General features: G+C 28.9%; 1 protein-coding gene across 1 annotated transcript; it reads right to left on the bottom strand.

Moving 5' to 3' along the window:
- Positions 1 to 9,278: 9,278 nt before the first annotated feature.
- On the bottom strand, positions 9,279 to 13,911 carry LOC130810584 (NAC domain-containing protein 43). Its single transcript, XM_057676697.1, has 3 exons — positions 13,581 to 13,911; positions 12,187 to 12,458; positions 9,279 to 10,182 (listed from the first exon to the last, which is right to left on the bottom strand). The coding sequence occupies exons 1-3, from the start codon at positions 13,762 to 13,764 to the stop codon at positions 9,433 to 9,435; spliced, it is 1,206 nt and encodes a 401-aa protein (XP_057532680.1). The 5' UTR covers positions 13,765 to 13,911; the 3' UTR covers positions 9,279 to 9,432.
- Positions 13,912 to 14,258: the final 347 nt, after the last annotated feature.

Below are 14,258 nucleotides of genomic sequence, written 5' to 3' on the forward strand. Positions count from 1 at the left end.
TTTTGTAAAACGTTACTTTTTAACTTTCTTCCTTAAACTAACATTACTACTTATTATTTTAACCTTATAATTTTGATATAATTATTTTATACATAAAAATGAATCGTATTTTTATTATTAACATTAATATAGTCTAAGTAAAATTTTAAATAAACTACATATTTTCATGATCAAATTTACCCATTATTTTAAAGTATATTCACTTGTACATACTAGAACAAAATTTTGATGAACCAAAATCCTTTCTATGGTAACCCAAGATGTTTATCACTTACACAAGCTATCACCATTTTCTTACACAAGCTAACCTTCTACACTCCAAACTCTTACACATTCACTTACACACTCTAAATTACTTAAACAAGTTAACCTTCTTCTATACTCCTAACACTCTTTTTCATACAATCTAAAGAACTACAAAGTTGCCCAAACTCATTATAAATACCCCTTAGTCATGAGATCACTTACACCACCACCATCATCAAATCTTTCTAACATTCTTTCTTATATTTTCACTTCCTTAAAATCTTACTACATTAATACCTTTATTAATTGAAGAAATTAAAGAACATGGAGCTTAGAACACTCTTTATTTAGCTTAAATCATCATCATTATTTTGGGAGTTGGGATTAATTATCTTTGGAGCATTATTATCTATCTTGGAGGATCTTATTTCTTATTATTTTCCTAATTAGTACTTAGTACTAAGTCTTAGTATTAGTATGGTATAACTTCTTACCCTACTCTTTTTGTGGAATTTTACATTATATTTACTTTATAATATGCAAAGTATGAAATATGTTGATATATTTTAGTGGAAGTTAGTTTAATGAAATTATGATCAAGATTATATTAAGTATGTGTATGCTAAAAGTACTTTTAGTATGTTAATTTAATAATCTTTGAACAAGTTTAGGAAGTTGAGTGCAAAATTATATTCTAGTGATATTAAGCATTATTTATGTTATAAACTAGTGATAGTATGTTTATGAGTTATGAGTTACATTAGAAATGTTATTATATTTAAGAATTTATTTTATGTTAGAATTTTGTATTAATATGATTATGTTAGCCTTCAATCTAGTTTATAAGGTAGTAAGTTATTTTATGAACGTATTTAACTAAGTATGATTATATTAAGAATATTGTTATTATACTTTATTCTAAGATTTAAGTTTATCCTTAAAGTTATAGTAAATTTCTAAGTTATTTTGTAAAGTTTTTAATTTTTTTAGTGGTTATGTTAATTATTTAAATCTTGAATTTACTATAATAAATTAAATGAAGTTGTTTTGTTAGTGAAAAAGGCCCCAAAATACTCATAGGCCATTCGACCATTATCATATTAAAAAGAAAAGGAGTTTAATTTATTTTTTATATTATTGTAAACTATTTTGTGATAATATTAAAATAAAATCTTAAAAGTTATTTTTGAGAAAGCTTTATAAATTATTAAATATTGAAGTGATTTTCTTGAATATATGAGATTTCATAATTAAAAAAGAAATAACTTTTGTGACATTTAATTACTATTTAGAACAAAATAATATTTTATCTGCTAACTATTTGACCAAAATTTATATAAAAAGATCTAAAAGTATTTTTAGTAAACTTGTTCATAAACTATGTGTGAAATATTGATTTTTGTGAAATTATAAGTTTTATTTGTTTTATAACTAGAATGTTGATTTTTGCGAATCTAATAAGTTTACTTGTTTTTCCGAACTTGAAATAATTATTTTTGGTAAACTTGTTGAATTTTGAAAACTTATTCAAAGGTTGCTATTTAACTTGAATTTTAATTAGAATGTTTGATTTTGTGAGGAGAATAAAGTTTTATTTATTTTAAAGTTGGAAATTTTGATTTTGGGAACTTATTTCAAGAGAAATAGATTTTAGTAGCTACTTGTGAAAGATATTAAGTTATTAGTGTAAATTTAGTGACCTATTAAAATAAAGTTATAAATAAAATTTAATGTGTAAAAATTAAGTAATGAACATATAAAGACATAAAGGTAAATTAAACGTTATGATTAAGAATTATATTAAATAAATAAAGTTACCACTTAGGTCGGTCAAATTCAAATTCAAAGTACTTGGAGTAATAAAAATGTGATGTACTTGTGTGAAATGTATTGATTGAATGACCCTGATAGTAAGGTAATGTCGAACCATGGACCGGCATGTAAAATCCCCGCGTCCGTGTTGGCCGGCACGTAAAATGCGGTGTAAGATAGGTGGTTTGCTACCTATCCTGTAGAGCTTGAGCATAAATATTGTATTGGAGGGGTGACGACTCCCACCACAGTAAGGGTTTAGGACTACGGTTCTCACCTAACCAGACGCTTACATATATCAGATGTCATATTGATGTGCTTGTTGATCAGTGATAAAATTGATTAGTGTTGATGCTATGATGCATGGTACGATTATGAGTATTAACCAAATGAAATTACTCAAGTATTAAGAGTACCGAATTGTATAAGTGGCAGTAACGTACTTCTGTCAGGATCGAGAATGGTATCTTAATGACTTAAAAGTATGTAACAGAAAAAGAACATGGTAAAAGTATACGTTGGTGTCAATTAATAATAAGTTCGTACTTAAATTATTATTTTGTAAATGTAGCATATAATTTCCGTATTTTGAGTTAGATAGGAAGTTATGCTCGACGTTAAGCGCTGACCGATTCAATCGGCTGTCATCCGTATCATGGATGGCAGGATTTAGTTCAGGTTCCAATCCAGGCCGCAACAATTACTATTTATCGAGAAATTAGCTGCTTTTTGTATCTTTATTGATGACTTGATGATGATGTATTTTTTTTTCTTTTTGAGCAAACAATATTTCTTATCAGAGGTAATAATATTTTACTTTTGTTTTAAACAGTTTTAGATTTATGATTTAAAGTTTTTAACAATTCGGCATTTTGAGACTTCAGTAATATTTTTTTGTATTAAACATTATTATTAAATATTAATTATGCATCGAGATTGCCGTTCTTGTTACAGTTCAACCGTTATATGTGACGGTCAACTGAAGGAAAACATTAATTAGTACTCTTGGAAAATAAAAAATTTTATTAGGTATTTTTTGACTAAATTTTTTTTTATTAAATACTTTTTAGAAAAAAAATTTAATTAGATATTTTTTGATATTTTTCCCAATTTAAATACAAAATAAAATCTATCTTCATGGCGTTATTTTACAAACTCCGACTCGTATATGATCATTGATCCAGACAGCGCGGCAGGATGACCTTGTGATATCTTTTCGATGTGTTTAGGTTTGGAGACAACCTCTACACCTATTAATATCTATTTAATTCATTTATTCACATGCACTAAGAATTTGATAGTCCAATACTCCCTTTATTCTAATGCGTTCTTCAGTTCTTCTATTCTCTTTTTTTAAATTTCACAATACTCCGTATTTTTCTTATTTGAAAACATTCTATTTAGCAATAAATAAGATGTCAAGATATTACTCTCTTACAGTATAATCTATAAAAACTAACTTGCATTTTAATTACTAATGCAGTTTACTTTTATTTTATATAATGAACTATTTATCATACACACAATAAAATTTAATAATATTTTTACGCTTATATTTTAATTGATAGGATATTTATTTTTTTATATATTTTTTATGCATTATTAATAGGGATGAGCATGGGTCTTGGACCCTAAGGGTCTACACTCAACCCGACTCTAATTTAAGGGCCTGGATTCATTTATTTTTGGAACCTATAGGTCCGGTCGGATCTGGGTCCATGACCTTAGGGTTTGAGACCCAGATCCAACCCAGATTCTACTCATGAACCCATTACATCTTGTTTTAAAATTGCTATTATGTGTATAATTTAATTGTTTGATTTGGAACTTTATTGGAGTATATTTTGGAACATTACGTGATTTGGAACATTGTCCGTTGATGTAATTTAAAATTTGGTTGTTGTATTTGATTTATACTTAAGAAATCGAAAAACTTGATAAATATTTTGTTTTAAGAACTTGAATGTTGGAAAGTATCATATATTTGGTCGCTCAATTAGGATAAAGCATTTGAAGATCCTTGTTAATTAGTTCAAAATGTTTAAATAATTTTATACAAATAGACGAAAATTGTAGAAGTATAATATAATTTTAAAAAAATTTTAAGAAGAAAAAAAAAAATTTATTTTGGACCTAGATCCAGAACCTTAAGCTGACAAATCCTAAGGGTCTCAGTTTGGGTCTGTGTCCAACTTTTTCAAATTCTATGGATCTAGATTCGGATTTGGGTCCAAAAAAAGGGTCTGGATCTGGGTTTAGCTAGACCCGATCCAGATCTGACTACACATTCCCAATTGAAATCTAATGTGCAATTCCCCATATCCGATCCATCTGGATTTGGGTCCAACTTTTTTAGATTCTATGGATCTAGGTTTGGTCTGGGTCCAAAAAAAGGGTTTGGATCTGGGTTTAGCTAGACCGGATCCAAATCTGACCCATGTACATCCCTAATCATTAATGATATCTAATGTGTAATTATTATTTATTTTGATTTCTCCCTAAATTTAAAACAAAAAGATAAAATAAAAATCAAGAATATATATAAGATACTCACTTTATTTCTTTATTCTAGTTTGCTATAAAATGCATAAAAATAGTTGCACAAGCCTACACTTGTTATCAATCAAACATTGTTTATTTTTTATTCTTTATATATAATATAAGAAAAATTATATAGTCATGTGAGTTCTTATTTGATTTGTTTTTATGCATAATTTAATTCATAATATAAACATTTTATAATATTTAACTACATGCAACCTAAATATATTAAGGATCATAATTAACAATGCATTGGATAACGTAAAAATAAAAAAAAAGTATAATATAAATAAAAAGTAAGCAATGAATTTGAACCTGATGAAGTATTTAATAATAATAATAATAATAATAATAATAATAATAATAATAATAATAATAATAATTATAATAATAATAATAATAATAATAATAATGATAATACTTTCGCTGCTTTGAAATATAATTGATACACTTCTATTTTTAATTTTATCCAATGTATAATTTAATTCATAATATCTTAAAGTACATATGATAATAAAAAATTATAAAAAGTTAATATTATAAAATATACATTTAAACGAATAAACTAAGCCTATTACTAACATAATTAACAAGTAATATATGAGAATCAAGATCAGTTGATAAACAATGATTACTATAGTGTTTGTAGCAACTACTCCCTCCGAACCATTTTAATTGTCCCATTTGCCTGGGCACGGTTATTACGGGTGGTGTGGGGTCCATTAAAAAGGTGTTAGTTGGGTATCTTTAAGTGATTGGATTAATTGTCAATGATTTCCTCCTTTTGCTTAATAAAGTAGATAGAATTGAATTTTGGAGGGAAAATTGGGTTTCACATTTCCAATAGAATTAATTGACATTAATACATTTTCGAGATTGTTATAATTAACAAACCATTAAACTACTTAATTTAAATTACAAAAAATTATATCAAATAAATTACAAAAACCATCAAAATCATAAAATAAACTAAATCTTCAATTCTTCCTTGATTTTTTCAACATTTTTTGAACGGCAACTGAAAACGAGCAACCCTCTCGCCACATGCGCGTGCGGATATTAAATCTTTCGTTGACTTCATATTTTTTAAAAAAAACAAACACGGTATGCATTTAGTGTTCAAAATTAATTAAATAGCTACAAAAATCTAAAGGTTTTGATTTTGAAAAGAAGCCATCGATGAAACTGGAAAAAAAAATAAACCCAGCAATCATCAACAGACAGTAAGATCAAAAGAGTTGACACCCAATTTTTTGGAATGGCGCCAAATTAAAAAAAATTGCGCCTATACAATACCTCAAAACACCAAGATTATTGCATCTATATAATAAAGGCATTAACTAAAGAAGTCAGGAACTCAAATTAATTTACACCAACCCACATTGAAGTACAATCATGGTTAAAAAAAAAGAGCTAGATCATTTTAGTAGGAGTCAAATAATGCATGAGCTTTTACTGTCACTAAACAGTAAAGGGAAGACAGCACACGAGGTCATCAATGAAATTTCCAAGAAGTACGATGTGCATAGGAGGACAGTAGGAAGGATATGGAGATAGATTGGGGATCAAAAAAAGAATAATCAAGTACCAATAACTGTCAACAACAAGAAGAAAGGCAGCAAAGGAAGGCCATCCATCCCCTTTGATGAAAAAAAGTTCAAGTCAATTGAAAAAGCGAAGAAGACAAGTTTAGCAGCACTGTCAAAAGGCCATGGGAGTTAGCCAAACCACAATTTGCAGATGGAAAAGAAAAAGTACTTTCGAAAGATCACCAAAACGCAATCAAACCGTTACTTACAGACAAAATAAACTCGACAGGTTAATTTTTTGTCTTACTAGTTGCATTTTGATGAGCAAACAAGCAACTTCAAATTTAATGACATGTCAAATGTAGTGCACTTAGATGTAAAGTTGTTTTACATTACAAGGACACAATAAACATTTTATCTGACTCCAGATGAAATAGAGCCACATAGAGAAATCCAATCTAAAAGATTTGTGCCCAAGATCATATTTATGTGTGCCGTTGCAAGACCAATCTTTTCTAGTGAAGGTGAGATGATTTTTGATGGAAAGATAGACATATTTGCTTTTACACATGAAGTGGCAGCACTAAGAAGTTCAAAACACAGGAAGAGAGGAGAGCCAGAGACCAAACCAATACAATCAATCACTAAAGTACACACAAGAGATATGATTGTGCACAAGATACTACCAACAATTAGAAGTAAATGGCCACCACATTTAAGCAAAACGATATTCATTCAACAGGACAATGCTAAGCCACACATTTTAGATGATGATGTAGTGTTTAGAGAGGTGGCAACACTTGATGGATTTAGCTTCCACTTAGTGCAACAAACTCTTAACTCACCAGATATGAATGTTCTTGAATTAGAGTTCTTTAGGTCAATACAATCATTACAACATCAAAAATCAGCATACAACTATGCACAGTTAGTAAACGCAGTGAGTGCAGCATTTGACAATCTACATTCAAATGCATTGAAGTATGTATGGGTCACACTACAAGCATGTAAAGTTGAGGTTATTAAGAACCTAGGTGGTATAGATTATGACATTCCACACATGAACAAATCAAAACTTGCAAGGGAAGGGAGACTCCCACATTGTTTGGGGGTACAAAAGGAAATTATTTACGAGGCAATATGTTATCTGGACACAAAGGTGGATGAAACTACATATGAGGTCATTTTATTTTACTCGGGGATCAAAGACGAACCATTTTTCTATCAACATCATTTACCAACAGCATCCACAGAAACAACAACAACACCACACACAACAACAACCACAGAGCCAACAACAACACCACAAACAATATTATCAGCAGAAGCAAGAGATAAAACAAATATTCCAACAACAAATGAAGCAACAGCACCAACAAAAGAAACAACAGCACCAACACCAAATCCATCTACATCAACAGAAGCAGCACCAGCATGAACACCAGAAACATGTAAATAGGACACACATGAGTATACTTTTGTGTTACCTTTTGTACTCACTTTTGGGTTACATTGTTAGGTAAATGTTTAGGTCTAAACACGATGTTAAATTAAATCATGAAGTTGTTTAACCGTAAACATTTAGAAGGAAATGTCAGATTCAATAATTTATTGATGGCTTTAAAAACAAAATGAAAACAAATTCGTCTCAAAGAACAAATCGCACTCATCACAGATAACCCAAATCCCATACTAATTGCCTCCTACATCTAGTAAGAACATAGCCTCCTAAACATAATGTTTGGTGGCTTATGAACAGAAAACCCTAGGTTGGTGGCAAAATAAGTGGATTTAGGGATTTTGTAACTATAATCAACTGTTTACCCTCAAAAAAAATCATAGGGCAACAAAAACAGAACACGAACATAGACATGCATACCATACAAACCAAATAACAAAATCATTATTAATCATAGAGGAAAGATGTATCCATACAAGAAAATAGGCCTCGAACATCAAAATCAGACACCAAATCATCATCATCCAATGATTCTTCATCTGAGGAGGGGAACAAGTTCTCAATGTATAGATCTTGAAGATCCAGTTGTAAATCAAACATACCCTGCATTTCTTCATCTTCAGAAGTTATACTTCTTCCCCAGTTAGGATCCGTTTCAACAGAAGTCGTAAGAGATGGAGGTAGGCGATTGTAGAAGTCGAACCATGGGTTAGGTGGTCCAATCGTAGGATCACTTTCTTGGGACGAAGACAACCAAGAAAGACAAGACCTTGGTGACGCCATGTTCGAAAAACCCAGAAGAGTAAAGAACAAATCCAGATCTTAAAAATCCCTAAAATTTTTAAGGTTTCAAACGAAGACGAAGATGGTGGAAAAAAAAATGCAGATGAAGATGATAAATGTTAAACGGTAAGAATGGAGATGAAGATGAAGAACATTGAAGAAGATGAAGAAAAAATAAAACGTTGAAGATGAAGATGAGAGAGGGAGAGATAGGGTTTCAGTTATAGGTATTAAAAAGAGAGGAAATGATTAGGATTATTAGTGTTGGGTTATTTAGTTAATTAGTTTGGGTAAGTAGGGTATATGGGGGTACATTCGTAATTACGTGTGTGAACTAAGTGTATTTAGGTAAAAAAAAGATTGACAAAAATAGAAATGTGACAATTGATATGGTTTTGCCAAATAAAAAAATATGACAACTAAATTGGTTCGGAGAGAGTATTAATTAGAGAACAAACTAATTAATAATTGAAATTAAATTAGAAAGAAAGCATAAAAGTAAATATCTATTATTAATTATGATTAATACTTTATGTAGAAACCATAGACAAACACCCTCAATAGTGAATAAACGATTAATTCCCTGCAAAAAATTACATATGATCTCCAAATATGAAACTTTTTACACACAAAAGTTTCATGCTAGCTAAGCTAGTTAATTTGGAGCCTAAAAACATCAATCAAATTATATAATGGAAGACATCGTTATTCAATTAACTAAAAAGGTAATGAACTTTTTTATGGATGTAAAAGTATTGAAAATTATATATTAAAAAAAAACTCTAAAAAAACTAGTATTTCCCTAGCTTATTTATCCTCTATAATTCCATCCTCAATCTTATCTTATATTACAAATGCTAGTATGTAACTAATACGTCACTAATATTATTGGTCGTTTAATTATATAATATTGTAAAATTAAAATAAACCACATTATTATTATTATAATAATAATTACCCTTATGATCATAACCCTTTAAGACTTTTACCACTAATGCCATGATATTAATACTACATAATCATTCCTAATTAAGATTGCATGTTTTTTTACTTAGTATTCTGTTATATACCATTATCTGACACGTGGCAAACTGGGTCAATACCCATAGATGATGATGATGATCTAGTAAAACTCCACAAATAATCAATCTCATTGCTGCCGCCATAATTATCCAGTGTTGGATTATTATGGTGGAATATCTTCTCCTCTGATAATAATGATGATGATGATCTGAACGGTTGTAATTCATCTAGATTATGATCATGATGATGATGATGATGATCAGTTGATGATGGTGAAAAGATGGATGCTATTGTTTCTTGATGATCAGTGGTTTGAGTATTTAAGTGAGTTGCAACGAGTCTGTCTAAGGTTGCCCAGTCATCGAGTCCACTCAGTGTTGGATCTGGCGAGTTATACACTGAGCTGGGATCGGTTTCAGTTTTTGCAATCGAAATGATGTCGTTTTCAGGTATGGTGTTGTAGTAGTTTGCTACGAAGAGAGTGGTAGTGTTTGGACTTTCAAGGTTTGGGAGTTTCATGAACTTATCAACTTCTTGTTGGGTATTGTTTTTGTGTTTTTGAGATTTACCCCCCATAAATTGAAATATTTGCTCCAAGGCCCCTTGATCATGATCATCATGATCATCACATGGTGAATCAATCATGGTAGATGGTTGTGTTTCCAATGATGGTATGGTTGAAGGGTTAATGGGACTATCTAGGGTTTTAATGTGGTTTTTCTTCTTAAAAATTCTACAAACCACCCATCCTTCTTCTTGTATAAAATCTCCACTTCTAAGACTTGTAACCTAAATACATAGAAAACATAATATGAATTAGATTAACCTTATTGATTAACAACATTTTAAAAAATAGTAAAAAACCACATACAAATATAAAATGGTACAAGTAGACAATATAGTACAATTATATTTGAGAATTAGGTTTATCACTACTACTGTAGAAAATGTAATTCGAAGCTATAATAGGTATTATTTATTCTTATATATTTAGGTTTTCAAAAATTTTTAAATGATACTGTTTTATGGTGAGATCATCTTTATTATACTGACTCATGTACATTTATAAATTAAAAAGTACAAATGAAGATAAAACAAAACAACACGTTTTGTACGAGACCGTCTCATCATGAGACGAACTCATATAATTAGCCTATTATATTACTCTAATTGATCATTTAAAAATTATAATTGATCACTTTAATACACTTATTAGTATATTAAATTGATCAATTATAATTTTTAAGTGATCAATTAAAGAAATAGGCTAATTAATGGGCTCGTCTCATGATGAGACGTTCTCGTACAAGACAAGATATGATCCATTTTGTAAAATATTACTATGATTCGAGAAAAAATAAGAGTATATACTAGGACACTGCAGTGGAAATATGTTATTTTGTTCTATGTTTATTTGTACTTCTTAATTAAAATAGACAAGTTGTACATTTTAGATATAGCAATAACAAAATTTTTTACTAAAGTACAAGGATACTCAATATGGCATAACAAGAATACTTCATAAACTTTTATTTTTCTGTTTGTTTGTTTTTACAATACATAATTTTATTCATGGTAAATGTGTTGATGGATTATTATGAAATTAAGGCGCTTTTTTTTGTATTTACGATACTAAATTTGAACTTAACTCATCACATTAATATTATTCTCTAATTCGAAAATCAAACACAAATATCTCCTTATTGTTTCGGACTTAAAATCGACAATAAATACATAATCACTTTATTGAATAATATTTTTGTAGGTTTACATGTTAGATTAAATTCAAAATCTATTATAGATCTTAAAGTACATATTTAATCCTAAATGACTTGACATCATAATTATTAATGGACTTAAAAGAAAAAGCTTAATTGGTTTTAATTCAATTGTTGGTACAAATCACATCAAATTAGAAAAAAATCATGCAAATGGAGTTAGACTGTATTTCATTCTCTTATCGTACTACAAATCACTTAACATTGAAAATAAGTACCACTTTAATTAGTTACATTTTGACTTAAGAAACCTCTACATCAAATTCATGACCTCTCATATATATAAATGGGTTTTTCTTTTCTCTTATTATACTCCATTTGTTAATAATTTAAAATAAATTTTTATAATTTTTATAAATTTACAGACTTTGAGACTTGTATCATTCTTTAAAAGCATTATAAAAACAAATATATATAACTAATTTAATGGGATGTATGAGTAATATTTAATTATTTTAATTTAACCTTTTGCAATCAAATTCTATATCAAGTATAAACTATATAATATGGCTTCTTGTTTTTTTCGTTAGAGAGCAAATACCACTTTTCAGATATATTTTAGATTCGATTTTTATTTAGTCTTTTTCCTCTCCAGCCTACCTGGTAATAAAGAGTATAAACTATATACTTAGGTTGCCAGAGTATATAACATATTAAAGCTTAAGTTTTTGGTTGAGTTGATTCCTTAACATGGTATCTGAGCCAACGTGACAAGTGGTCATAGGTTCAAATCTCAATTATCCCTCATTTAAAGTGGAATATTCAGAGCCTATGTGTATCCACACTTCTAGTATAGTGGTTTCTCGTGTGAGGGGGCGTATTAGAGTATATGACATATCTTGGAACCTCAACTATTAGCTTAAGCTTTTGACTGAGTTGGTTTCTTTAACAGAGTTAACAAACTCTAAATCCAATTCTTATTTAGTCTTTTCTCTTTCCTCAGCCTATCCAATGATAAAAAAGGTATTATAAACTATATATAGAGAGTATATTTGTGTAAACAAAAGAATCTTACATGGGTGTCATTGTTGGTATCATCAAGAAGTCGATATTCATGCATGATCCAATCAGACTTTTGACCATGAGGGGCTCTTCCTTTGTAGAAAACGAGTGTCTTCCTCATACCAATCTTCTTACAGTTGCTGTAGATTACCTTATCTCGCCCGGTTGCCTTCCAAAACCCAGCCGCCGTGGCCCGGTTCGTTCTTGTTCCTGTTGGGTACTTCTTGTCTTTGTGACTAAATATGTACCAATCATTTTGTGGTGTGGTTCCTATCTTGCACCTTTCTGCAAAAATAACAAGAAATGAGTCTAAATAATCCAAATAAAAAAAAAATGTAACCCATCTGATCTACAATTAAAATCTATTGGTAATAGTATGAATGTATAAGCATGTACATTTTCTTTATAACATAATATTTAATTTTTTCTGATACAGAACAATTCACAATAAGTAATAATAATAAACACTTTAACATAAATTATAAGGCTTTATAACATATTTTTTGTACGAAAGCAAGGAAAATTGATAAATACTTCATATAACCGGCTTTAGACCTTAAGTAATTAATTCTATTATATATTATATTTGCTTTAGATATATTATTTATTTAGGTGGAAAATTATGAAAAAATATAAAATAATAAATCTAAAAATAAATTTTATTCTAATTTTTTTTAGATATTTACTTTGTCCTTATTGCAACCAAATATGTATGTACGTAAATAAGGAATCTTTCCCATAAAGACCATACAAGGTGGACTCTAAGAGGAGTTGTTCGTATTGTCACCAGTATTTAACGTTACTGAATCTATACAAAGTTGACATCAAATAATTATAATTGTACTATTCTCATTAAACTAGCTGACATCTGTTATAAAATCAATAATCAAAATACACCTATATACTTATATATGCATAAAAGCATATAAAAAATCAAATACACCTATATAGTTGTATATGCATAAAAAAATCAAATTTAAAAATTAATAAAATAATAATAATAATAATAATAATAATAATAATAATAATATCTCATAATATCTCTAAAAATGGTTTTGTTAGTGTATTCCGTTCATATTAAAATATATATGATCAAGATCTAAAAAGAAAAAGAAGACGATAACTCATAATTATAAAGGATAGTCCCTCAACTCGACTTATTAAAATTGCTCTATTAACTAAAAATATGAAGAAATTTTTGTTTGAGTTGAGCAATTTATATGAAACGAAAAGAGGATCGATTCTTGTTTCAATTTGATTCTTGTTTCAATTGAAATAAGTATCACTTTTACAATTAAAGTTCTGAGTTTAACTCTCACAGCCTAACTTTCATCCCTTTTTCTCGGTCTATCATATACGAAAGAGAGAGAGAGAGTGAAGGGAGTATAAGATAGTAAAGTAATTTACCTTGAATATCCCAAGGTTCAAGCTTGTTAAGATCAACTTCAAGAATGACATCCAAGTCAATTTTGTCATTAGCAACTTTCTTCCTTAGATAATATTGCAATAATTCTTCTTCTGTAGGATGAAACCTGAATCCTGGAGGTACCCTTGATTGCCCATTTACTGATATATTCATTTTTCCTCCCATTTAACTATTTTATGTATTTATAATTATTTTTTGAGACAATGACCCAACCACAAAAAAAAGGTACACACAAATAATTATACAAAATTTTTAAAAAATAAAATAAAAATAAAAATAAGCTTAATATAGTAAGATTAATGGAGCTCTAATGGTGATGATAGATTATTATGAGAAAGAAGAAGATTAGTGTGAGATTAATAAGAAGGAAAGAGAGGGGGAAAAAGAGAAGAGGACAAAAATATAAAAAGAGAGATTGAAGGGATGATGAAATGATTAAAATGTCAACCTTGAACTGGGGTATAGAGAAGCTCTATTATTTATATGAAAAAAAGGTGACTAGGGCAATATTATATAGTCCAAAAATACTGCAAGTACTAGCTAACCACCTTACTAGGCAAATCTTTTATAACTTCTCATATAAATAAATATATATGCATATAATGAATAATAGACAAATTACATAATGTTTGAGATCCTAGGTTGCCTTCAATGGTATA

The sequence above is a fragment of the Amaranthus tricolor genome, chromosome 4 (genome assembly GCF_026212465.1).
Source record: "Amaranthus tricolor cultivar Red isolate AtriRed21 chromosome 4, ASM2621246v1, whole genome shotgun sequence".
Classification (NCBI taxonomy): Eukaryota; Viridiplantae; Streptophyta; class Magnoliopsida; order Caryophyllales; family Amaranthaceae; genus Amaranthus; species Amaranthus tricolor.

What these genes read in the sequence shown, in the direction of transcription:
- LOC130810584 (XM_057676697.1), bottom strand. Translation starts at nt 13,764, where the DNA reads ATGGGAGGAAAAATGAATATATCAGTAAATGGGCAATCAAGGGTACCT. An exon ending in TGAACCTTGGGATATTCAAG is followed by an intron (nt 12,459 to 13,580) that starts GTAAATTACTTT and finishes TTATTTTTGCAG; the next exon opens with AAAGGTGCAAGATAGGAACC. An exon ending in ATACCAACAATGACACCCAT is followed by an intron (nt 10,183 to 12,186) that starts GTAAGATTCTTT and finishes CTATGTATTTAG; the next exon opens with GTTACAAGTCTTAGAAGTGG.